Source organism: Neoarius graeffei, chromosome 16 (assembly GCF_027579695.1).
Source record: "Neoarius graeffei isolate fNeoGra1 chromosome 16, fNeoGra1.pri, whole genome shotgun sequence".
Taxonomy (NCBI): domain Eukaryota; kingdom Metazoa; phylum Chordata; class Actinopteri; order Siluriformes; family Ariidae; genus Neoarius; species Neoarius graeffei.
Window position 1 is genome coordinate 43,559,192 of NC_083584.1, and position 25,979 is coordinate 43,585,170.

Sequence of the window (25,979 nt, forward strand, 5' to 3'; positions counted from 1 at the left end):
TTGCATTTATATTTTACTGATTTAAATTCAGAATTACATTTTTAGCACTAACAAGATTTTACTTGGGGACATGTACCTTCATTCACAATAGAAAGATATTTAGATTAGATTAGATAGAACTTTATTGATTCCTTTGGGAAGGTTCCCTCAGGGAAATTAAAATTCCAGCAGCATCATTACAGGATAAACAGAGAATAGAAAATAGAGAGAACTTCTAGATAAATTAAGTATTTACTTATACAAAAAAAAAAAAAGATATAGGGAGGGGGGGGGAAAAAAAGTCCAGCAGGAGAGGTATTGCACATTTATATTGCACATTGTTCAGTATTACTTTTTGTCAGGCTCCGCTACTGCTCCTTCCCATCCCGTCCTCTGTCCTCCTGTTACCCCTCCTCCCCCCCAGAGAGGGGGGAGTCTGATGGCGTGAGGGATAAAGGAGTTTTTAAGTCTGTTAGTCCTGCACTTGGGAAGGAGCATTCGGTCACTGAACAGACTCCTCTGGTTGCTGATGACGGTGTGCAGAGTGGAAATTTATATTTTCTTGTCAATGAAGTGCCTCTGACAGGATCCTTTGTCCATCAAAAATGCCCTCTCTGGAAAACACTCACCATATGACGAGTTTGTAAATGACGTTTTAAGAAGATATTTCTCTCCTGAAGCAGAATGCTCTGTAGTTGTTTCACAGTAAAAACTGGACTTGAAACAGATGCGAGACACATTTACAGCAGAGCTTCACATGTGGTTGAAATGTGAGTCCATCAAAGTCTCCTCTCTAGAAAACAACAAGGATTGTCACCACTTCAGTTGTTAATACAGTTCTCACCATGTACAAACATCGCTGCACAGGACTTGGCAATTTGCACTTAAAATCACATCCATTTCAACAGTTTTTCACTTTGTATTACTTACTCTTGTGAACTAGAAATACACTAAATGCCGTCTTCTCGCCACAAGTAACGTGAACAGTATAGGACCTGTAGCTCTGAAATTCTGTGCGGTTTATTTCCATCTCAAAAGGTCATTTTTGGCAGCAGAAAAACACAGAAATCTGAGGTTTGATTTGTGGACCCAAAAAGTTTCCCCCAATGGTCAAACAGCCCAGTGAGTGAATTTTCATGTAATTGAATACAATTAATATATAATCCCGCCTTTTAAATTTAATAGTAGCAGTATATTTTAGGCTGGTAGTGTTTTCAAGCTGGTGTAAATGTGTATTTATGTGTAATATGTAATACAATCACTTGCATGAGACCGAGGCATGTATTGAACCAAGGCTGAGGGATGGGTAACTGCTCTTGAGTTAGAGTCGATACTGAGAAATGTAAATTTAACCAAAGGTGGGTGCAGAATAGCAAGTGTTGGTTATAAAAACAGATCTGCCACCGACTCCAAAACTCAAAGGATACTGTGCCGTAAAGTTGTGTTAATATATTTCAGTGCTTTGGACTTATCAAAGATGGCGGGGTTTTTTTTCTCTCTCTTTCCTTTTCCCATTGCTGTGGAATAAATATAGTTTGGCACAGTTTTTAACAACTAAATAATAAATATATCCACTGTAAATCTGATCTTAAACTGCATACTGTGTATGGTGGTGTTTAATGTCCATTTAACTTAAGGAAACCTGTAGGTGCTCTTTTTAAGAGTGTTTTAAGAAAAGACTAGCACGAGACCTTACGATTATTAAAAAAAAAGTGATCCCTGCCAGGATGGTGTGGATTATTTTTGTTATAGCACGTGCCGTTTCTTTAATACGACAGTGATTTGCCCACACTTGCAATTTTTAATGGACATAAATGATTTAATGAATGAGGGTTCATGTTCTTGCAGATATAAACAGCCACTCCCACACCAGCCTTTCTTTTTTTCCATGCTGCTTGCCATGTCAGGAAACTTACCGACTGTTACAACACACTGATACCCAAGACCCTGAACTATAAACATCTACTAGCAGATAATTTCACCACATCAAGTATCATAAGGGTTTCGTTGTTAAATTGCAACACCTTGTTTATCCTTTTATTATTAGGTAATACAGATTCTTGTGAATGAGCTGTTGGTATACACACAGTAACGTATCAGAATGATTGATTTAATATAAACCTGTTATTTACAGTACTGTGTAAAAGTCTTAGGGCCCCCTTATTTATTTATTTATTTATTTATTTAAGTACAAGCTTTTTATCAATTTTTATTTTATGACCTCTACATTGAGTCAGTACAAAAACATTTTGTATTTCAAACATGAGTTTTCTAGTACAAAAGTAAATGTTGTAGAAAAATGTTTCAGTGAAGAAATCAACATATTATGCAAGAGACTCTTCAGACAAAAAAAAAAAAAACGATGAAGGCTGCTGGGTTTTGCTACAGAAAGGGGGGGAAAGTGTGGCAAAGTTTCCAGAAGAACGGTGTCTGGTTCTGCAGGATGCTCAATAAAACTTGCAGCTCATTTCCTTATAAAACTGCATGTTATACCTGGGATTACTGTTTACTGCTCTTTAAAAGTTTGTTTATTTATTTATTTTTAATGTAGAGACATTTAATTTCGTTATTTTTGAAAGCATCTTTTTCTTATCTCATCTCATTATCTCTAGCCGCTTTATCCTGTTCTACAGGGTCGCAGGCAAGCTGGAGCCTATCCCAGCTGACTACGGGCGAAAGGCGGGGTACACCCTGGACAAGTCGCCAGGTCATCACAGGGCTGACACATAGACACAGACAACCATTCACACTCACATTCACACCTACGGCCAATTTAGAGTCACCAGTTAACCTAACCTGCATGTCTTTGGACTGTGGGGGAAACCGGAGCACCCGGGGGAAACCCACGGGGAGAACATGCAAACTCCACACAGAAAGGCCCTCGCCGGTCACGGGGCTCGAACCCGGACCTTCTTGCTGTGAGGCGACAGCGCCAACCACTACACCACCGTGCCGCCACATCTTTTTCTCTACAGTGTTTTTCCATGTGCAAGACTTTTGCACAGTATTGTATGTTACAGCTGAAACGACTGTCTGAATCTGTGCTGTTATAGAAAAATATTAATCCACATTTTCTGATCAGTCAGATTCATGAATTCAGTGACGCTATGGTTTAAAAATGCCACTAGTTTTTTTTTTTTTCCTCTCCCCCCAAGGAGGCCTAATTTGTTTAGTCCCTGCATTTCTGGATCTGATATGGCATTGATCAACTTTTTTGGGATTGGAGTCGAGGGGTTTCTCTGGTTACAGTCAGTCTTGTTGACAAATTGGCTAATTTACAACTTATTTTTATTACTGTTTTTTGATAGTGTGTTTAGTATTTATTCAGTAGTGCCTTGGGCAGTTCAGAGAGGTTTTAATGTGTGCACTGATAGGCACGACCTGTGCTACTTGTAGACAATAGTCAAACTGCTTTTTCTGCAGGTTAAATTTCATTATATAAACCTGCTCTTTTTCTTTCAAACACTACCTCAAGCATTTAAGACACTGTGACCTCCCCCATGTGCCTGGTTTCACTTCTCCCTGATTACAGATTATACCGAAATGCCGAGCTGAATTTTTCTTCCACCCGTGGAACCAAGCCAGCACAGGGATCTTGCTCAAATAGAGTACAAATTGGAGTGGGAACAGTGCAACCACAAGTGTAATCACTGTTCTAAATCCCAGTTATGCAAGTGATAAAGTGGGTCCAGTAGATTGGATGGGAAGTGTAATGTTTCCTCTAACCCTGGAAGCACTGTGAGGTTTGTCCTTAGTTAGCACTCGGAGAGCATCGTACAGGAAGCGTGCCTGCGCCTGGACATCTGGGATGAATTTCCACATGAAAATACGAGACGGGCCCACCGGTGGCTCAAGCTGAGGAGGGGCTGCTCCGAGCAGGATGTGTGCTCTAGGAGGTTCCTGCTGTCGGGACAGCATTTTTCTCTGAACCTTGGCCTCTGCCTGGTGGTACACGGATTCAGCCTTTCCCCCTGCAAATCGTTCATTTCCACATGCATCATACTCTTCTCCTTCCAACACTGCTCATCTAAAATAAAATATTTTCAAGTTATGAATGCCTTTTTGTTTGAGTTCCTTTTAAGACTTCCTCATACTGCTTTGCGTTTCAAGCTGTCACGTCGGTCAACCGGGTTTGCTGATGTAGCGCAAATTCCCCTCGTTCATCTAGGAATAGCACTGGCAGCTGCATGGGTCACAGTTTTCACTTCCCAAATGTTTTGCCAGATTCTCATTTACAGCTGCCACTGGTTAAGAAAAAATAGCAAAATTTCAGCCAGTCTTCTGTTACCCCTTTGGTCTTCTGACTGCTTCCTTCATTTTCTTCCTCGTACTGTACTTTTAGATGGGGGTGTGGGTGGTTGGGTGTGCCCCATCATCTGACTGTCAGCCTCAAGTGCTATCCAAATGTAAATGATTCATGTATTATTCAGGAATGCTCATGTCGTTTTTGTGCATATACAATGAACAGTGAATTTCTAAAGCATCCTAGACCATATGTATAAAACCTAATGCATGATGTCATTGTGTGCGCGTTTAGGAGGAGAGGATGCGCCGCGGGGATGACTTGCGGCTCCAGATGGCTCTGGAGGAGAGCCGTAAAGACACTGCTAAAGTGCCCAAAAAGAAGAAAGGGGTAGGTGCAGTGTTCCTGGATTGACTGAGAGGTTGATGAATGACTCATCTTGTATGCAGCTAATGCATTTCCGCCCATCATGTCCTGATATCACATTATCTCCGATACTCTTTCTGACTATAGGTTTAGGGTAACTATAAACGCTTTTTGCTTATTGTTTCAATTAATGCTTTTCTCTCCTCCCATTTCCTTTTTTGCGGACTTGCTCAATGTCCTGTAAGTATCTGTACAGAAGCTTAGTAGTGTAATGAACTGTTTTTAACGTCCTTTTTAATAACAGAATGCAGATATAAGGTCTAACTTTGCATGTGTGTGTCAGCCTCAGTCGTCTTTAATGGATCTGATGGATGCGGTCCCTGGAGGTCCTGTTGACCCTTGGGGATCAGGAGGAGGAGGAGCAGCAGCAGCCCCCGCAGCCCCCGCCTCAGACCCCTGGCAAAGCTATGGTAAACCTGGTGTGTGTACACACGCATGCGCGCGCACACTTGTCTGCTTCTAATAATGGCATCTTGACCTCAATTTGTTACTTTCTGTAAGCCTAGTGTTTTACCTCGACACTTGGTGTTTAAATGTTTTAGGTATTTTGTTAACCTGTTGTGTTTTTTTTTTTTAAATCGTGTTGACCAGATGGTCTCTCTCCAGGCTCACTCAGCCCTCCACTATTAGTTTCTCTTTATAGATCTCACTAACCATTTGTCTCGGTTTCTGTTGCTACCGCTGTATTGTGTACTTTCTCACTCGGTGGCTGTAACTGGTTTGGTGTCTGAGAAATGTAGCCAGGCTGGTAGTAGTGCATTCCTGCGTGCTCTAAACAAAGGGGCTCAGTACGCAGATTTGCAGGTGGAGCACGCAGTGTGCCCATCAACGGATCCGTTTCCTCTGTCTTCCATCTCGGCTGCTTTATACAGGGCATATCGAGTAAATCTTTGAACGTTATGAAGCTAACCGCTTCATGGCTGAAACTTTTGTGTCCAAAAATAATGAAGGAAAAGGAGTCAGTGACGTTTTGTTATTCCACCAGTAGGGATATTTAGCAGTGGATATACTGAATTATATCGCCGAACAGTTGCATCATGTTTATCTGTTGCTTAAAATTGTGCAGAGGATTGTGGGAGACAAATACGTTTGGGTAGAACCGTAGGCATATTTCAAGTGTATGAGCATTTGATGGGTCATTAGGTATAATAAGTTTTCTGAAACGCAAACAAAATGTATCTCAAAGCTTTTATATCCGGTTTGTGTAAAGTGCCATTTTGTTTGAGTACAGAACAACTCGGCATTTATTTTACTCTGGGCTGTTAAACCTGCTTGCATTTTAATAACGCCCCAAAGCAGTGACTGGATGCTATTGGAGGAGACATTCAGTTGTTTTGCACTGACATTGTACCATCGGTGCAGTGTTCCCATCTTGTAAGAGGCTAAACAATGTAAATATTTTCTCTCTCTCTCATGCGCTTGCAGGTAGTGCCACTAAGCCAGCAGCTCCTGTGGATCCCTGGGGCCTGCCAGCCTCTGCAGCATCAGACACTCCCATGAAGAACAGTGACCTCTGGGGGTCAAGCCCTGCTCCTGCAGTGGCTGATCTGTGGGGCTCGGGGCCTGCCACTCGTCCCAAAGCCCCTGGCCCAGGTCTACACACACACACTTTATCTGCATATGCAACCATAATGTTGTATTTTCTGACTTAAGGTGTTTTTTTTTTTTTTCCAATTCCACTTTCTTGCCAGTTTATAGTGGTGAACTTTTTTTTTTTTTTCCCTTTTTATCCCAAGATAATCATGAGTTGAGTGCTTGACCCAAATCTTCTGATTTTACCTAATAGGGTCTTTTGATCTCTTCTCCACATCAAATGGTACTTCTAAAGATGACCTCGAAGATTTTGACAGTCTTCGCCCTTCAGTGATGTCAGGTATATGCCTCATCGCTTTAATCTGGATACATTTTTAATTCTTACTCCTTTCTTTTGAACCGTGTTTTCAGCTCGACTTGGAATTCCATGGAATTTTTAGATGATGTGCATTTGACTGATCTGATCTTGTCCTGAATGATGTTGAATGGCCTGCTTTTACAGGTGGTGCTAAAGGAAGCTCAGCAGTGCCCTTACAGACCAGCAAGTCTGTCAGCCCTGACCTGTTTGACATGCAGCCGAGTGCCACAACCAGAAAAACCCCAGAGTCTTTTCTGGGACCTAATGCAGCTCTAGTAAACCTGGACTCTCTGGTCACCAAGCCTGCTCAACCAGCTCCTGTTTCTAATCCTTTCCTTGCTGGAGGTATGTTTGATTTTCGACCTGCTGCATGTATTGAGTAGTTTCATTAGGATTTATGGCTCAGACACTGTCTGTTACTGAAGACATTGCATGAACTAGATTTCTCTCTAGTAAATTTCTGAGGAAGGCTCTTGATGTCACTGTGTGAAATCAGTCTTGGCTCACTGTTTCTCTCTGATGCCTTCTCTTAGGAGTCACCTCTGCCCCTCCAGCTCAGGTCAACCCGTTCCAGGTGAACCAACCACAGCCACCCACTCTCAACCAAATGAGAGTAAGCCCCATGATGAGTCAGGGATTTGGCAGCCTGGCCCAGAGAAGCAATGAACCCATGCCCTTGTCCTCTATGCCCCCTACTGGTGCTGTGGGCATGGGGCCTGTGGGTGGCATGACCCCTGTCGCTCCCATGGGCCAAATGATGCCAAGCATCGGCATGCCAGCCTCCATGTCCATGCCGCAGCCGCTTATGAGCGGTGTGCTGCCGCCTACAGGCACTGCAACCCAGGCTGCTGGCCCTACTAATCCCTTCCTGTTGTGAGGAACAATATAGGCTTTTATTGCCTGTCTCCCTTCCTGGCTCCTTTCCTATAGTATGGACAGCATACTGTTGTGTTCCCCAAACCAATGTGCTATTTTGAGACTTTCTGGAGTAGCAGTGGTGTTTACAGTTTTTATTACATTGGCAGGAGATGCCGTCTTTGGCGGTAGGTACCATAGAGTGATTGGTATTTTATTTTTCTAAATTTACTCGAATGGACTGCCAGCGATTGATTACTGTGTCCCTAGGTGTGACTTTCTCACCACTCTTAGTCGACAGTCACTTTCTAAAAGACAGCCTTGCGTTCAACGGCGTTCTGGTTTTTAAATTTCCTTTGATTGATTGATTGCTCCTTTTTCTTGATGGAGGCTTAAAACTCTGCTTTCATTTGTTTAATTTTCTAATTTTTAGTATTTTGAAGCTGTACAATTTGCAAAAAGCTAACCCGTTTTAATGAAAACAGCCTATATGTTCTACCCGGTGCATATACACTATGTGTATTTTACAGTACGTTATAAGTAGACACATTTTAGAGGACACTATCAGTTTACATGGTAATAATTTTGATGTTCTAAGCAGGGATTTTGCACACACTCCTTTTTATTTTTGTTCTTGTTTTGACTGTTGGCTCACCGTTAGTCCTTAGGTCTGATCTGACTCTGATCAATTGTGTGTGTATGTATGTGGGGGGGGGGACAAAGCTTGGGACGTAGAGAATTTGAATGGTTTCAAATTGAATGCATTGGAAGATGAACTTCAGAGTGAAGCAGAGGGGATTTTTAATGTATGATATGGATATCATAAGCTCAACTTTTATAAATACAGCAAAACCTCTGTTACATCAAAAATGCCCGTAAAGTTTTACGAGCTTGTGGATTGGCTGGATTAGTTCTATGGGCTGTTTCAATTCATTACTGCTGCAGAGATTACTCTTCACATAGCTACTCTCCCCGTCCTTGCGGTGATTGCTTGTCTGAGCTAATTAACGAGCAAATCGATACTAATGATTAGTATTCAGCCAGCTAGCTTTTCAAACACCCTGAAACGTTTAAACTAGCTTCAGTGATCTTGTTGGTTTGTGTGTAATGGTGGTAATGTTTTGTTTTAGTTATGATCAACAGAACAAAGGGAATTGGGACATTAATTTAGTTGACGTTTTTATCAGGTTCAACTGTATCTACTGTTACCAGTATAACTAATCACTTTTACCCAGTGCAATCGGTTTATATAGCGTACATTTAAATAGTAAAATATTTAGCAGCATTTTCATTACAGCAAGTCCTTGGTGTGAGTGTGTGGAAAACTGACGTAAGTGCATTTATGTATGGTTCATTTGGTTGGTGGGGGATTTCTTGAGTAGGCCATTTTGTGTGTGTGGGATTTTTTTTTTTTTTGAGCTATGGTGTTTTTAAAATGCATCAAATGTTGTTGATTACCATTTAAGCATTACTATGTATGCAAAGGGACATTCTTTAGCTGGAAGAAAATTTACAGCAAAATCAACCCAAAAGATGAGAACTTAAGCTCTCTGATCCCTTTGTTCATATCAGACAAACATTGTTTTCATGTACGTGTTATTTAATGCAAGTTATACACCTGCTTTTATATAGATATTGTCAAGGTCAAACATCCACTACATGTTCATGCTTGCTTAAGTTGAACTAATGAATTGATGAGTCTAGTCTAATTATTTACACACCTCTTACGAATTGTTTTTTTTATTTTTTAACCCATCGTTACCACCCCACAAGCACAAGATTGCGTGTTTTTTGTTTGTTTTTTTTCTGCCCAAATGTAGTTACCAAAGTCATAGTGCTTTTGCTGTATTCAAGAGCAACTGTTGTAGTTGTGTGGATACACTTTTTTTTTTTTTGGCCCCTAGTGTCAGTATTGTTGATTTTGAGCGGTATCTCAGATGTAAAAATGGTGCCCTCTTGAACTGTCCTTCATTCATGACACCTACTGGAGATTCTGTGGTAGTACTGCCCGAGCACAGCAGTGTATTAGAACCCGGGTGTGTTCATTCTCATAATCTGCATCCATCCTCAGGTAATCAGGGGAAGACAGCTTTAAAATGTACGCGATGGACTTGATGGTTGATGCAGGTGCTGAGCCTATGAAGTCAGACTAATTGCTGATGAACATCACAGTTGGTAAAATTACACAATTATGGAAAAAAGAAATTGTTGTAGTTATGCAAACTATCATGACCAGTTATTGCTTTCACGGATACAATATCTAGCTCAGTTCATCCTGTCTCATTTTGCTGTTACTGACTGTATCACCCGTTTTTCTGTTACTTTTTATTATGCATTTATTGTGGCGGACTAACCTCATGAACATGCATAAACACCCTTTACTTTCTCATGTTATGTCTGTATATTTACCAAACTGTCTCATGTTACTGGGAGCAGGCTGCTTTTTATGAATGTGCTCAACCTGTTGGCATTATAACTGTATAATATAATTTATCATTTGTTCTATTGTAACATATTGTTCTGTATCTTATTTCTGTGTAATGCTTTTGTAGGAAAGTCACATGAAATTTTAAATGCCATCTAAATCGCAGCGAGTGATAAAGGACCTGTAGCTGCAATGATAAAATAAACTATCACTGATATCAGATTCGAGTCATTCGTTCAGTTGTAACGCAGCAGGATGTCGATTTGTGCGTGATGGATTCTGGTGAAAATCTTTCATTCAACTGTAGTTGTGTCCCCAGAAAGTGAATGCCAACAAACACAGCTGGAGAAATTTTATTACAAATGTATAAAAGTAATAGGATAGACAAAACATCTTGGTTTTATAGCTTAAATAAACATGATGCTAACTATGCAGTAAAAGCTGTTGAATACAAATACAAAACAGTAAACACTGTGGCAAGGGATAAGAACAGGGCTCGTACCCCAACTGAGTCCCTTATGCTAAAAAGGGGAAAAAAAAGATGTATAAAAAGCAAGTAAACAAAATACAAAAGGACAGGAAAATATTAGTAATGAAATAATGCTGCAATGAGTGGTGCATGGAAGAATAGTAGGCCTATGCAAATCTATTTTATAATGTACTTTGAAGTATATAATTAGATCTGCACACTTATGAAACGAGGTCTAATGAGTGTGTAACAGCTATGGCATCAGGTTCCTGGCTGGCGTTTGGCCGACGTCATATCCCAACTTCTTCATGTCTTTGGTAATGATGTTAAACTGGATGGTTACAAAGCCTTGAGAGCGCACCCTGGTTACTGCAAATATAGAAATCATTTGGCGTCACTCTAAATGCTCCATCATGACATAAGTGATGGCTCAATGGGACGTTATAACTGAGCTTACCTTCTCTTCCCTCTCCCTGAGCAACGATTTTAGGATTTGTGAACTCAGGACGCCTACCCATCAACCAGCTGTGGACAAAGTACGTTTAATATGATAAACTATTGTTCAGATAGATGATCACTAGGGCGCATCTACAAATCAATTCACTGGTGTTTCCTGTCAAAAACCTGTTACCACATGCCCTTGTATTACAGCTCAATCTAACATTATTGCTAGGCTTAAAGGTTTGTATCCCTATTGACTGTTCTTGTTACTTTATTTTAACTGGGCCTCATTAACAACTCCCATGTTTAGGTCTTATTTAAGGCATGGGCAAATATTATAAATAACATGTTCAAGCAGGTTGCTACGAAGTAATAAAGAGGAAGGAAAGAAAAACAGGTTTCACAAGATCTACGCCTGATCTTTCACACAGCCGAAGAAGGGTTGAAAAAAAAAAGATGAATGTAGCAACAGAAAAATCACTGCTGTACAATGAAAGAAAAGGAAGTGTGAAGAGCAAGTGTAATTGTTGCACATAACTGTTAATGCCTTATTTTTCATTTCATACAGCGGGGTCCAAATGTCTGAGTCCATTTGTGAAAATGCTCCTGTTTTGTATTCCTTTCTAATTGAATACAAATGTTTTTCAAATTGCATTAAATCCACTTAACATGAGTGAAAACCAGAATTTTAGAAATATTTACATGAAATTAATTTTAGTACATCATTTTGGAGATGGCATGGACTCCACAAGTGTGTGTAAAAACTGACGATTCATGTTCAATCAAATCTGACTGAACATCTGCATGTGTTTCAGTGGAAAGGATGTGAGACTCAACATATTAAAGGAGAACTGGAGTCATTTTTAAACTTGCTTTATTTCTTAACGTGTTATTCAATTAAGTTTTTGGTTTTAGTAACCGTGTAGCGTGACTCATATTGGCAACTAATTGCAATTAAATATTATACTTATCGGCCTGGGGCGGCATGGTGGTGTAGTGGTTAGCGCTGTCGCCTCACAGCAAGAAGGTCCGGGTTCGAGCCCCGTGGCCGGCGAGGGCCTTTCTGTGTGGAGTTTGCATGTTCTCCGCGTGGGTTTCCTCCGGGTGCTCCGGTTTCCCCCACAGTCCAAAGACATGCAGGTTAGGTTAACTGGTGACTCTAAATTGACCGTAGGTGTGAATGTGAGTGTGAATGGTTGTCTGTGTCTGTCAGCCCTGTGATGACCTGGCGACTTGTCCAGGATGTACCCCGCCTTTCGCCCGTAGTCAGCTGGGATAGGCTCCAGCTTGCCTGCGACCCTGTAGAACAGGATAAAGCGGCTACAGATAATGAGATGAGACTTATCGGCCTATTCGGTTTTTAGCCATGCTGAATTTGGCTCGTTTGGTCCACGGCAGGCGCCGCTTATCCGCACGATCTTCATGAGACTTGTGCGAGACTTTGAAACGTGAAGTGTGAACCAGGTGTCAGTGCCACCATTTTGAAAACGAAATATTGCACAAAAACGAGTTTAAATGACGATTACTGCCTACTTTTTTTCAAACTTTCCTGATTGCTATCAAAACAAACAAAACTTCCGGCTTGATTACGTCAGCATTCGAAAGAGGGCGCGCGCGTCTTTTGGCAACGTTGGCAGATGTTGGTCACTTTGATTTCGGCTGTACGTTTTACTTCCGTCCTATGATGTCTCGCACAGGTCTCAACGAATCTCGTTTACGGCCGTCGCTTTGACGTGTGGACTGGTATTACATAGCTATTTTGTCACTGCTATATGTTTGAAATATGCTATCAAAAATGCATTCCTATATTTAATAAAATGAGAGAATTGATAAATTTGCCTTCAGTTCTCCTTTAACATCGTCAATCTGTACATTTACATGCATGCTAATATTCCACTATTATTCTGAATATGACAATATTCTGAATTTAAAAGTCATGTAAACAGCATATTCTATTCAAATATCCTGAATTTAGCATTTTCTGATTAAAATGTGAGATGCCAGTATTATTCAGGTTTTAGGAATATTCTTATATAGTGCATTCGAAATATGCGTTTCATTTGGGGGTTTTTATGGCAGTTCACGACACACGGCCTCTTGCCTGTTTACGGTCAGCTCCATGCATCGTACACAAACTAGAGAGTATGCATAGCTGCATGTAAATGGGGATATTAGTGGAATATTCATTTTCAATAGCCATGTAAACAGCTTAGTAGGACCTGTATTTTTCTGAATAAGGGCAAAAATCTGAGTACTTTGTGCATGTAAATGTAGTGTCACAAATCTGCTTGAAATCAAATCGTACCTGAATTGTTAATATTCCTAAAACTTATTTTCAGTTTTAGATTAAGGGGGGGGCCACCCCAGATCTTCAATGTGGTCTAAGGCTTTTAGACTCTGCTGTACGTAATTTGTGATAACAGGACCAGTGAAAAAAACCTCATGGAATCCATCTCAAGAACCTGTAGTCAAAAAAAAAAACACGCACAAAAAAAAAGTACTACCTTGTGAGTCTCTGCAGCCTCGATGTGGACTCAGGAACAAACATTGGGATTGTCCTTGTGTGCCTGCAACAATAGATCATACTTTTTTAAAAAAAAAGTCAACATTGGGATATGTCTTTTGCTAATAATTGGCATGTATTATTGCTGGATTTAGCAAAACGCACAAAAACTCATCCGACGACATGTTAATCAGAATGGTTCATTTGTAGGCTATAACACGGCAGGTGTGTCATCAGTACTGGCCAATACCTGAGCACTGATTCACAAACGACTGCTATTACGACAGCCTTAAAGTCAGCATGACAGCCACTCACTTTCCAGGGGTAAAGGGGACATGCACAGCTCCGTAACCCCGGACCACGTCATTTCCGAATGTGTCTGGCCCATATACACTCACCACAACCTGAGGCCCTGGGGAGAAAAGAAAACACCACCACACACACGTATTTATTCTGAACTGCACTGTAGTTAGACTTAATAAAACTTAATGGGCAAATATTATTAACTTGTTAGTGATTATAAATAGGGTTCCCAAACCGGTCCTCAGAGATGTGCAGACATTTGTATTTTTGCCATCACAGAGCTCTCATTGGCTGTGCTTGAAATGGAGTACTACGCATACTAATGATAGACACACCCAAAAGCAGTATGTACAGTAGTAGACTTTTGGAAATGTAAAAGCATATTTCCAGTACCAAAAAAAAAAAAATCATTATCTGTAGCCGATTTATCCTGTTCTGCAGGGTCGCAGGCAAGCTGGAGCCTATCCCAGCTGACTACGGGCGAAAGGCGGGGTACACCCTGGACAAGTCGCCAGGTCATCACAGGGCTGACACATAGACACAGACAACCATTCACACTCACATTCACACCTACGGTCAATTTAGAGTCACCAGTTAACCTAACCTGCATGTCTTTGGACTGTGGGGGAAACCGGAGCACCCGGAGGAAACCCACGCGGACACGGGGAGAACATGCAAACTCCGCACAGAAAGGCCCTCGCCGGCCACGGGGCTCGAACCCGGACCGCAACAGCGCTAACCACTACACCACCGTGCCACCATATACACACACACACGCACCCCAGTATGACTTACTGGTTGAGCTGAATAAAGTATGTTTTCAGAGCTATCTTGGTGGTTGAGATGTTCACAAGCCATTTTATGTTCATTGTGCCATTTTAGTCTTAAGACTAAAATTACACAAGTTTAAAAAATATATATATTTTGCTTTCACTTTGATTAAATCCATCACAATGAAACTGTTATAACCCATTCAGCTATATTATTTGCCATAGGGGTGATTGATTTTTATATGATTTTAAAACATCCAGGGCTTATCAGGAGGTCTGGGAGATTTTCACATCGAATCTACTGGTATCATTTTCAAGCTTTTGTGATCACTGTTCATGATCCTGCAGCACAGGAACTGAGCACTGAATAACTGACCAAGAATGGAAGCACTTTATACATGAAGTGCGTGTTTATACATTGTGCCATTTTAGTCTGGGGATCAAATGAACAGAGCAGCCAGATGTGCACCTCACTGTTTCTCACAGTGTTGCTGTATGTTTACTCATCTCATTATCTCTAGCCGCTTTATCCTGTTCTACAGGGTCGCAGGCGAGCTGGAGCCTATCCCAGCTGACTACGGGCGAAAGGCGGGGTACACCCTGGACAAGTCGCCAGGTTGTATGTTTACTTACTAATTAAATCTGATTACCATGTATTAAAAATATGATCCCTCATATTGAGTTCAGCATCAATCAGTTGCAGTACCTCTTTCTGCGTGCGTGTCTCTTCTGTCTCAGTGCTGCCACCCTGTGCAACAGTTTAAGAAATCACTCAACAGTCACGGTGCAAAGAAAGTTAGTACATGATGCTCGCTCTTAGGCCTTGGTTTAGGAGTAAGCTTCCTTATTTCGATGGATGTTTTTGGCAGTTAAGGCCAGGCTTGTAGTACTCGAGTCCGACTCGTGCCCTAATTTTAAGGACTTGTGACTCAACTTGGACTCAAGCACTGATGACTCGGACTTGTGCGTTAACTGCATTTGGACTTGGAAATTGGAGACGAGGACTCGGATTTTTTCTTTAGTTTTTGTAACATGCCATAATAAGTTGGCATAAGATATTTATATCTATGTTAATTTTTATACTAATTTCATGCAAGAGCGTCACACCTGCATGCCTTGGCGCGTGCATCTCGGGCGCGCTCCAGACAGCGCACAGGCGCCGGAAACAACTCGCACCTGCACAGGATTAAAGCACAATCACCGTGCCTAAATAAAGACTGTGAAAACACACTTACTTTACGAAGTATTGAGTTGTGTTGCTGACACATTACCAAGCCTTATTTCCTTGTTTGGTTTCCCGATCCCTGATTTCCTGTTTCTCGTCTTTGATTCTGCCGAGTCTACGATAGCCTGTTTGTGTCTCGCTCGATCTATTGCCCGTTTCACTGTTTTAAGAGTTTGCCTGCCATTCTGGATCGTTTACCTGTCATCACTTGCATTAATAAACACAGCTTCTGCACTTACATCCGTCTGACAGAATACTTCGCACTCCCTGACAAAGAGAAACACATTCACCTGTTCATACGTCATGTTCAGGAACAAACTAATGTTAAATGGCACTAAAACAGCCACCATCAAATGGTGCAGTTGGAGTCTTGGACTCGAACCAATAGTGGACTCGACTTGAATTTTATTTTATTTTTTTTAAAATGACTTGGACTTGACTCAGACTTGAACACTGGGGACTCCAGACTGGACTCGGATTCGAGGTTTAGTGACTCGACTACAATACTGGTTAAGACCAGAATTTTACTGAGGCTTTATACTGGTTCACATCAAGTCTGTTTCATGATTAACAAACATACTTGGGCCAAACCTGTAATTAACAATTATTCACTGAAGGTGAAGTGAAGATCGGTGAACAATAGTCGAGATGAAGTCGAGGTTATTATTCACCGATATTCACTGAACCTGAGGTGGATAATTGTTTTTGTATACAACCCTGATTCCAAAAAAGTTGGGACAAAATACAAATTGTAAATAAAAACGGAATGCAATGATGTGGAAGTTTCAAAATTCCATATTTTATTCAGAATAGAACATAGATGACACATCAAATGTTTAAACTGAGAAAATGTATCATTTAAAGAGAAAAATTAGGTGATTTTAAATTTCATGACAACAACACATCTCAAAAAAGTTGGGACAAGGCCATGTTTCCCACTGTGAGACATCCCCTTTTCTCTTTACAACAGTCTGTAAACGTCTGGGGACTGAGGAGACAAGTTGCTCAAGTTTAGGGATAGGAATGTTAACCCATTCTTGTCTAATGTAGGATTCTAGTTGCTCAACTGTCTTAGGTCTTTTTTGTCATATCTTCCGTTTTATGATGCGCCAAATGTTTTCTATGGGTGAAAGATCTGGACTGCAGCCTGGCCAGTTCAGTACCCGGACCCTTCTTCTACGCAGCCATGATGCTGTAATTGATGCAGTATGTGGTTTGGCATTGTCATGTTGGAAAATGCAAGGTCTTCCCTGAAAGAGACGTCGTCTGGATGGGAGCATATGTTGCTCTAGAACCTGGATATACCTTTCAGTATTGATGGTGTCTTTCCAGATGTGTAAGCTGCCCATGCCACACGCACTAATGCAACCCCATACCATCAGAGATGCAGGCTTCTGAACTGAGCGCTGAGAACAACTTGGGTTGTCCTTCTCCTCTTTAGTCCGAATGACACGGCGTCCCCGATTTCCATAAAGAACTTCAAATTTTGATTCGTCTGACCACAGAACAGTTTTCCACTTTGCCACAGTCCATTTTAAATGAACCTTGGCTCAGAGAAGACGTCTGCGCTTCTGGATCATGTTTAGATACGGCTTCTTCTTTGAACTATAGAGTTTTAGCTGGCAACGGCGGATGGCACGGTGAATTGTGTTCACAGATAATGTTCTCTGGAAATATTCCTGAGCCCATTTTGTGATTTCCAATACAGAAGCATGCCTGTATGTGATGCAGTGCCGTCTAAGGGCCCAAAGATCACGGACACCCAGTATGGTTTTTCGGCCTTGACCCTTACGCACAGAGATTCTTCCAGATTCCCTGAATCTTTTGATGATATTATGCATTGTAGATGATATGTTCAAACTCTCTGCAATTTTACACTGTCAAACTCCTTTCTGATATTGCTCCACTGTTTGTCGGCGCAGAATTAGGGGGATTGGTGATCCTCTTCCCATCTTTACTTCTGAGAGCCGCTGCCACTCCAAGATGCTCTTTTTATACCCAGTCATGTTAATGACCTATTGCCAATTGACCTAATGAGTTGCAATTTGGTCCTCCAGCTGTTCCTTTTTTGTACCTTTAACTTTTCCAGCCTCTTATTGCCCCTGTCCCAACTTTTTTGAGATGTGTTGCTGTCATGAAATTTCAAATGAGCCAATATTTGGCATGAAATTTCAAAATGTCTCACTTTCGACATTTGATATGTTGTCTATGTTCTATTGTGAATACAATATCAGTTTTTGAGATTTGTAAATTACTGCATTCCGTTTTTATTTACAATTTGTACTTTGTCCCAATTTTTTTTGGAATCGGGGTTGTAAATACACAGGTGATTATTTTTAAAAAAATCTCATCTCATTATCTCTAGCCGCTTTATCCTGTTCTACAGGGTTGCAGGCAAGCTGGAGCCTATCCCAGCTGACTACGGGCGAAAGGCGGGGTACACCCTGGACAAGTCGCCAGGTCATCACAGGGCTGACACATAGACACAGACAACCATTCACACTCTCATTCACACCTACGGTCAATTTAGAGTCACCAGTTAACCTAACCTGCATGTCTTTGGACCGTGGGGGAAACCGGAGCACCCGGAGGAAACCCACACGGACACGGGGAGAACATGCAAACTCCACACAGAAAGGCCCTCGCCGGCCACGGGGCTCGGACCTTCTTGCTGTGAGGCGACAGCGCTAACCACTACACCACCATGCCGCCCTTTTAAAAAATCATATTAAAAAATGTATTTCAAACTTCAAAAGCAGCATGTAAATGTAATAAAGGCGCGACGCAGGGTTGTCACTTATCTATGCCGAGTCACGTAAAATACTTTGTTTTGAAATGGGTAAAATAAATCACAGTTCCACCTTACCCTTGGATAGTTTTAAACTTTGTAGCATCTTTAGTGCTTTTAGGAACAGCATTTTCTTTCATCGTTTGTAATTTTTCCTCACTTACGGTGACAAAGCGATCAGTCGAGAGATTCGGACTGTTTCTCGATAATCAGTGCACTCGATTTTCTGTAACTCTCCTCTGTATTTATACTAAATATCTATGTGTACCATATGTAGGTTAGTACCCTGCGTTATGAAAATGCATATTTTGAACTTTACTTCCTTTTTATATATATATATATATATATATATATATATATATATATATATATATATATATATATTATATAAATAAAATGCTATTCATTTGATTAAATGTTCTTCCATATATAATGAATCAAATCAAATGAAAGTCAATATTCTTAAGACTTTATGCATTTTCTGACTACATAATCCCTCAAACGTACAAAAACACCACAGCACATTGTTCACTTTTATCACTGCAGAAATTACACAATCAAAAGATCATAAAGTATTTACTTATTTAAATCCAAATCGTGACTTTTTTTTTTTTGGCCAGGCAACGTATGTACATGTATAAATATTTTATTAAAAGCTACAAGCCTTGCCATTCAAGATCATTTTGTGCAAGATTTGACAGCCAAAATCTGGGTGGTTTAATAAACACAGAGGTAAATTAGGTCAATCTGCATAGAGATGCCTAAAGCCTTGCTAAACACACACACACACACACGTGCTTTTCTCAGTGTATGCCACAAGATGATTAAGTTTTTTGGTCTAATCAATTCAGTTTGTGATGAGATACCAGCTGTCACATCATCAAAAAGACCCCACGTACACGTTGATGACAGCAGACAAATGTTAAAATGAGCTTAGAAAACATTAATAAGAAGAAATTTAGCCAACAATACAAGGCAGGTTGATTTCATCAGAGATTATTTCCCCACCAATGTTAGCATGAACAGAGGTCAATCGAGTGAAGAGACGACAAATCGGCTTATGTATAAACGCCGGGAACGATAGAGACAGAAGTGGTGGATGATGATCAAAGTGAGAACTTATTTCTCTACTGGAAATCTATAATTTTTTCTAAATTTTGCAATAATGTCCCTCCCCCCATACACCGATCAGCCATAATATAAAAACCACTGACAAGGTGAAGTGAATAACATTAATTATTAATTATTTTATGCAAGATTTGACAGCCAAAATCTGTGCGGTTTAATAAAACACAGAGGTAAATTAGGTCAATCTGTATAGAGATGTCTAAAGCCTTGCTAAACACACACACACACACGCTTTTCTCAGTGTATGCCACAAGATGATTTTAAGTTTTTTGGTCTAATCAATTCAGTTTGTGATGAGATACCAGCTGTCACATCATCAAAAAGACCCCACGTACACATTACAATGGCACCTGTCATGGGGTGGGATATATTAGGCAGCAAGTGAACAATCAGTTCTTGAAGTTGAGGTCATGGAAGCAGGAAAAATGAGCAAGTGTAAGGATCTGAGTGACTTTGGCAAGGACCAAATTGTTTTGGCTAGATGACTGGGTCTGAGCATCTCCAATATGACACATCTTGTAGGGTGTTCCCGGTATGCAGTGGTTAGTACCTACCAAAAGTGGACCAAGGAAGGACAACCGGTGACAGGGTCATGGGTGTCGAAGGTTCATTGATTCACATGGGGCACTAAGGCTAGCCCATATGGTCCAATCCCACAGAAGAGCTACTGTAGCACAAACTGCTGAAAAAATTAATACTGGCTATGACAGAATGGTGTCAGAACACAGTGCATCACAGCTTGCGTAGCCACAGACCACTCAGACACCCCACACTGATTCCTGTACATCACCGACAGCCAAGTGTGTGTGCGCACGTCACTTACCTGAGGAAGAAATGGCACCAGGAAGCACTGTGGGAAGAAGGCAAACTGGCAGAGGCAGTGTAATGCTCTGGATAATGTTCTGCTGGGAAACATCAGGTCCTGGCATTCATGTGGATGTTGCTTTGATACGTACCACCTACCTAAACATTGTTGCAGACCAAGTACACCTTTTCATGACAACAGTGTTCCTGAATGTCAGTGGCCTCTTTCAGTAGGATAATGCACCCTGCATAACACTGCAAAAATTGTTCAAGAATAGTTTGAAGAATATGAAAAAGAGTTCAAGGTGTTGACTTGGCCTCCAAATTCCCCAGATCTCAATCAGTTTGAGCATCTGTGGGATGTACTGGACAAACAAGGTACACCGTGTGCTTTGTAGGGCATAGTCGTTTGCTGAAAGGCTTCGACTGGGTATTGCTGTGATCCACGGCGAAGCACAGGATGCCGAGTCCGATCTCGTGGATGGAGGACACTCTCCACCTACTGTCAGAAACATCGGCGCTATCCATCCCAGTCTGGAAATACCTCGTAAGCACTTACAGTTAGGTCCATATATATTTGGACACTGACACAATTTTTTTTTTTTTTTTACCTGTTTACTGAAACATATTCAGGTTATAGTTATATAATGGACCTAAAGTCCAGACTTTCAGCTTTCATTTGAGGGTATCCACATTAAAATTGGATGAAGGGTTTAGGAGTTTCAGCTCCTTAACATGTGCCACCCTGTTTTTAAAGGGACCAAAAGTAATTGGACAATTGACTCAAAGGCTATTTCATGGGCAGGTGTGGCCAATTCCTTCATTATGCCATTCTCAATTAAGCAGATAAAAGGCCTGGAGTTGATTTGAGGTGTGGTGCTTGCATTTGGAAGATTTTGCTGTGAAGAAAACATGCGGTCAAAGGAGCTCTCCATGCAGGTGAAACAAGCCATCCTTAAGCTGCGAAAACAGAAAAAAAAACATCTGAGAAATTGCTACAATATTAGGAGTGGCAAAATCTACAGTTTGGTACATCCTGAGAAAGAAAGAAAGCACTGGTGAACTCATCAATGCAAAAAGACCTGGACGCCCACAGAAGACAACAGTGGTGGATGATCGCAGAATAATTTCCATGGTGACGAGAAACCCCTTCACAACAGCCAACCAAGTGAGCAACACTCTCCAGGAAGTAGGCGTATCAATATCCAAATCTACCATAAAGAGAAGACTGCATGAAAGTAAATACAGAGGGTTCACTGCACGGTGCAAGCCACTCATAAGCCTCAAGAATAAAAAGGCTAGATTGGACTTTGCTAAAAAACATCTAAAAAAGCCAGCACAGTTCTGGAAGAACATTCTTTGGACAGATGAAACCAAGATCAACCTTGACCAGAATGATGGAAAGAAAAAAGTATGGCGAAGGCGTGGTACAGCTCATGATCCAAAGCATACCACATCATCTGTAAAACACGGCAGAGGCAGTGTGATGGCTTGGGCATGCATGACTGCCAGTGGCACGGGGTCACTAGTGTTTATTGATGATGTGACACAGGACAGAAGCAGCCGGATGAATTCTGAGGTATTCAGAGACATACTGTGTGCTCAAATCCAGCCAAATTGATTGGTCGGCGTTTCATAATACAGATGGACAATGACCCAAAACATAAAGCCAAAGCAACCCAGGAGTTTACTAAAGCAAAGAAGTGGAATATTCTTGAATGGCCAAGTCAGTCACCTGATCTCAACCCAACTGAGCATGCATTTCACTTGTTAAAGACTAAACTTCAGACAGAAAGGCCCACAAACAAACAGCAACTGAAAACCGCTGCAGCAAAGGCCTGGCAGAGCATTAAAAAGGAGGAAACACAGCGTCTGGTGATGTCCATGAGTTCAAGACTTCAGGCAGTCATTGCCAACAAAGGGTTTTCAACCAAGTATTAGAAATGAACATTTTATTTACAGTTATTTAATTTGTCCAATTATTTCTGAGCCCCTGAAATGAAGGGATTGTGTTTAAAAAAATGCTTTAGTTCCTCACATTTTTATGCAATTATTTTGTTCAACCCACTGAATTAAAGCTGAAAGTCTGAACTTCAACTGCATCTGAATTGTTTTGTTCAAAATTCATTGTGGTAATGTACAGAACCAAAATTAGAAAAATGTTGTCTCTTTCCAAATATTTATGGACCTAACTATATATGCAGCACTCAATGTTTTTTAAATCTGCACGCATTTTTCATTTGAATTGTACTAATTAAATAATATTGGCTGATTGAGTGGTCGAGCAGATGTACTCCATTTAGCTAGCATGATACTGAATGAGTCGAAGACAAGTTCAGTATCCTGCTAGCTGAATGGAATATATCTGAGAGACCATGAAGAAAGCTATTATTATACATACACATACTTCATATCAGCATTATCGAAGGCCAACGCTAGCTTAGCCGCGACACGGTGCTGTTAGCATGGCAGTCCAGTTACCTTCCAGCCGGTGTAGTGTTGGCGAAGGCCAATGCTAGCGCAGTCAAGCTGAATAACGTTGTTGTTGTTTATTATTATTTTCCCTGTGTAATTTACTTGGTTACTTTTAAAATCAACATCGACAGCTACACGTAATGGAGCGAGCTGGCAGCCAAAATTCTCTCAAAATCTTCTGCTTTTAATGACGCAAACCTGGCGGCCATGTTTGTTTACCAGTTGTCACAGTCACTTGCTAATGTGGAAGTTTTACATCTCTGATGTGTGACATCATGTTATCTTGACAATGTGCAATATTATAACAATATTGCAAGCTCATTCTCCATTGGGGAGAGTGGCGTAATACAAGGAGGATAAGCGATCCATGCAGGCCTGACCTTGCAACAACTTCAGAGGTCTTGAAGTCCATGCCTTGACAGGTCAGAGCTGTTTTAGCAACACAAAGGAGTCTCCAGCGTCAGCATTTGCAAAAGTCAGCAAAGTTTTCTGCCTAATAAGAGGTTTCGGGACAGAACACTTTGTAAATTTGGATTTCTCAGTAACATGACAAGCTGCATATTTTAGTCTTATTACCCTCTAACTTCAAGAGCGATTAAAAAAAAAGAAGAGGCTGGTGAAGGGATGACTGTAGCTGCTTGATAACAGGAACTAACTTGTTTTGCAGACATACTTCAAGTTTAAATTCTAAACTGATCAAACGTATGATGTGTCATGAATAAAAGAGCTGTAGTATAAGAGAAATAAAACACTTCAGGATGTCCTGTGGGCGGCATGGTGGTGTAGTGGTTAGCGCTGTCGCCTCACAGCAAGAAGGTCCGGGTTCAAGCCCCGTGGCCGGCGAGGGCCCTTCTGTGCAGAGTTTGCATGTTCTCCCCGTGTCCGCGTGGGTTTCCTCCGGGTGCTCCGGTTTCCCCCACAGTCCAAAGACATGCAGGTTAGGTTAACTGGTGACTCTAAATTGACCGTAGGTGTGAATGTGAGTGTGAATGGTTGTCTGTGTCTATGTGTCAGCCCTGTGATGACCTGGCGACTTGTCCAGGGTGTACCCTGCCTTTCGCCCGTAGTCAGCTGGGATAGGCTCCAGCTTTCCCGTGACCCTGTAGAACAGGATAAAGCGGCTAGAGATAATGAGATGAGGATGTCCTGTTATAGGGTGTAGGATAGTAATCAACTTCAAAGTGGTGACCGCTTCACACCACCATACTACTGATTATTTTCCTACAACAGCATACCTCGTTATGTTTTACTCGTACACATACTGAGGTAACAGGATGTAATAAGAGAGATGTGGGAGACATACAGCCAAATGGGTTTGTGCTTTTGAAAGTAATGTCCAGGGGGAAGTTCCACACAAGGCTCTGAGAAGAATCTCGTCCTTTCGATGTTATTTGAGATATCCCCTCTTCCAGTCCCTGTAGATAAGTACGTAAAAACAAACATACAGACAACAAATATGTTAAATGCCACCATGTGTATTAATGAACAGGAGAAATGATGTAATGCAACTTGTTTTTTTCCCCCCTCCACTTACTGCTGTTGGAGCCCAGTCATGTCCATACACAAAACAATACTTGCAATATAAGTCATCATATTCCGGGAACTAGAAAAACAAACAAACAAACAAACAAACATTTTGCAATGATGTTTGCTAAGAAACCAAACTAACCAGCTTTAACTAACCATCCTGACCTGTTGTGATGTAGCAGTAACTTACATTAGCTGTTTCGATTTGTCCATTGACCATGAGAAGAAAAACGGAAGGGTTATTTGAGGTCATTTTCACAACAATAATTAATAAATATACAACATTAAAATTACAGACACGTTTTCTTCGCGAATACTATTTAGTTGTAAGGAGAAAGGCTAGCTGTTCACACTCAAATGGCTGCTGGTTGCTAACAGCAATTTCAGCACTAAGGACGCTTTTACTACGGATAGCAGCAAGGTCCAAATCTAAAGCAAAGGCGATTTGTAAATTTGAGTCTCCACCAGGTGGCGGTAGAAGAGCATCACAAAAACACATGAGGTGACTTTTTGCTCTGTTTATTTTGTTTTTGGCCTTTTTAAGGGTATCTTGGGAATGCTATTTAAGTCATCCATCCATCCATTATCTCTAGCCGCTTTATCCTGTTCTACAGGGTCGCAGGCAAGCTGGAGCCTATCCCAGCTGACTACGGGCGAAAGGCGGGGTACACCCTGGACAAGTCGCCAGGTCATCACAGGGCTGACACATAGACACAGACAACCATTCACACTCACATTCACACCTACGGTCAATTTAGAGTCACCAGTTAACCTAACCTGCATGTCTCTGGACTGTGGGGGAACCCGGAGCACCCGGAGGAAACCCACGCGGACACGGGGAGAACATGCAAACTCCACACAGAAAGGCCCTCGCCGACCACTGGGCTCGAACCCGGACGATCTTGCTGTGAGGCGACAGTGCTAACCACTACACCACCGTACCGCCACTATTTAAGTCAATATTAAATAAATGAATAAACATAACAAAAATGCATATGAATAAGTATGGCTATGAAAAAAATCCTAAAATGAACTAGACAAATATATTTTACAATTATTCACTGATATTCACTGAGCCTGAGGCAGATAATTGTTTTAATATAAATACACAGGTAGTGGTTAGCGCTGTCGCCTCACAGCAAGAAGGTCCGGGTTCGAGCCCCGTGGCCGGCGAGGGCCTTTCTGTGTGGAGTTTGCATGTTCTCCCCGTGTCCGCGTGGGTTTCCTCCGGGTGCTCCGTTTTCCCCCACAGTCCAAAGACATGCAGGTTAGGTTAACTGGTGACTCTAAATTGACCGTAGGTGTGAATGTGAGTGTGAATGGTTGTCTGTGTCTATGTGTCAGCCCTGTGATGACCTGGCGACTTGTCCAGGGTGTACCCCGCCTTTCGCCCGTAGTCAGCTGGGATAGGCTCCAGCTTGCCTGCGACCCTGTAGAACAGGATAAAGCGGCTAGAGATAATGAGATGAGATGAGATGAGATGAGATAAATACACAGGCGATTATTTAAAAATAAATAAATAGTATTAAAAATAATTTATTTAAAACGTCAAAGGCGGCATGCAAATATAATAATGGCGCGGCGCAGACTTGTGTCACTTATCTACACCGACTCACATAAAATACTTTGTTTTGAAATTGATAAAATAAATCACAATTCCACTTTAACTATGAATAGTTTTAGACCAAACTTCATAGCATGTTTAGTGCTTTTAGGAACAGCATTTT

General features: G+C 41.2%; 2 protein-coding genes across 3 annotated transcripts in view; one reads left to right on the forward strand and one right to left on the reverse strand.

The window, feature by feature from the left end:
- The window catches only part of epn2 (epsin 2), a 30,249-nt gene extending 20,210 nt beyond the window's left edge, over positions 1–10,039 (forward strand). Inside the window, exons 4-9 of one of the 2 annotated variants that reach the window (XM_060943014.1) lie at positions 4,517–4,612; positions 4,932–5,067; positions 6,074–6,241; positions 6,435–6,521; positions 6,684–6,884; positions 7,073–10,039. In XM_060943014.1, the coding sequence (XP_060798997.1) occupies positions 4,517–4,612; positions 4,932–5,067; positions 6,074–6,241; positions 6,435–6,521; positions 6,684–6,884; positions 7,073–7,416 (1,032 nt within the window). In that variant the 3' untranslated portion in view covers positions 7,417–10,039. The remainder of the gene's footprint in view (positions 1–4,516; positions 4,613–4,931; positions 5,068–6,073; positions 6,242–6,434; positions 6,522–6,683; positions 6,885–7,072) is intronic. The other variant, XM_060943015.1, reaches the window with a different exon arrangement.
- A 128-nt stretch (positions 10,040–10,167) lies between these two features.
- b9d1 (B9 protein domain 1) lies at positions 10,168–24,639 on the reverse strand. The gene is made up of 7 exons (XM_060943016.1): positions 24,443–24,639; positions 24,260–24,328; positions 24,029–24,140; positions 13,548–13,644; positions 13,234–13,296; positions 10,746–10,813; positions 10,168–10,657 (listed from the first exon to the last, which is right to left on the reverse strand). The coding sequence occupies exons 1-7, from the start codon at positions 24,503–24,505 to the stop codon at positions 10,542–10,544; spliced, it is 588 nt and encodes a 195-aa protein (XP_060798999.1). The 5' UTR covers positions 24,506–24,639; the 3' UTR covers positions 10,168–10,541.
- Between the last annotated feature and the right edge of the window lie 1,340 nt (positions 24,640–25,979).

Bases quoted from the DNA above. Each gene is read 5' to 3' on its own strand.
- b9d1 (XM_060943016.1), bottom strand. From the start codon at position 24,505: ATGACCTCAAATAACCCTTCCGTTTTTCTTCTCATGGTCAATGGACAA. The intron at 13,645-24,028 runs GTATGTCTCCCA...TTTTCTCCCCAG, and splicing joins AAGCACAAACCCATTTGGCT to GGCCTCAGGTTGTGGTGAGT. The intron at 10,658-10,745 runs GTAAGCTCAGTT...CTATATTTGCAG, and splicing joins TCAGGGAGAGGGAAGAGAAG to TAACCAGGGTGCGCTCTCAA.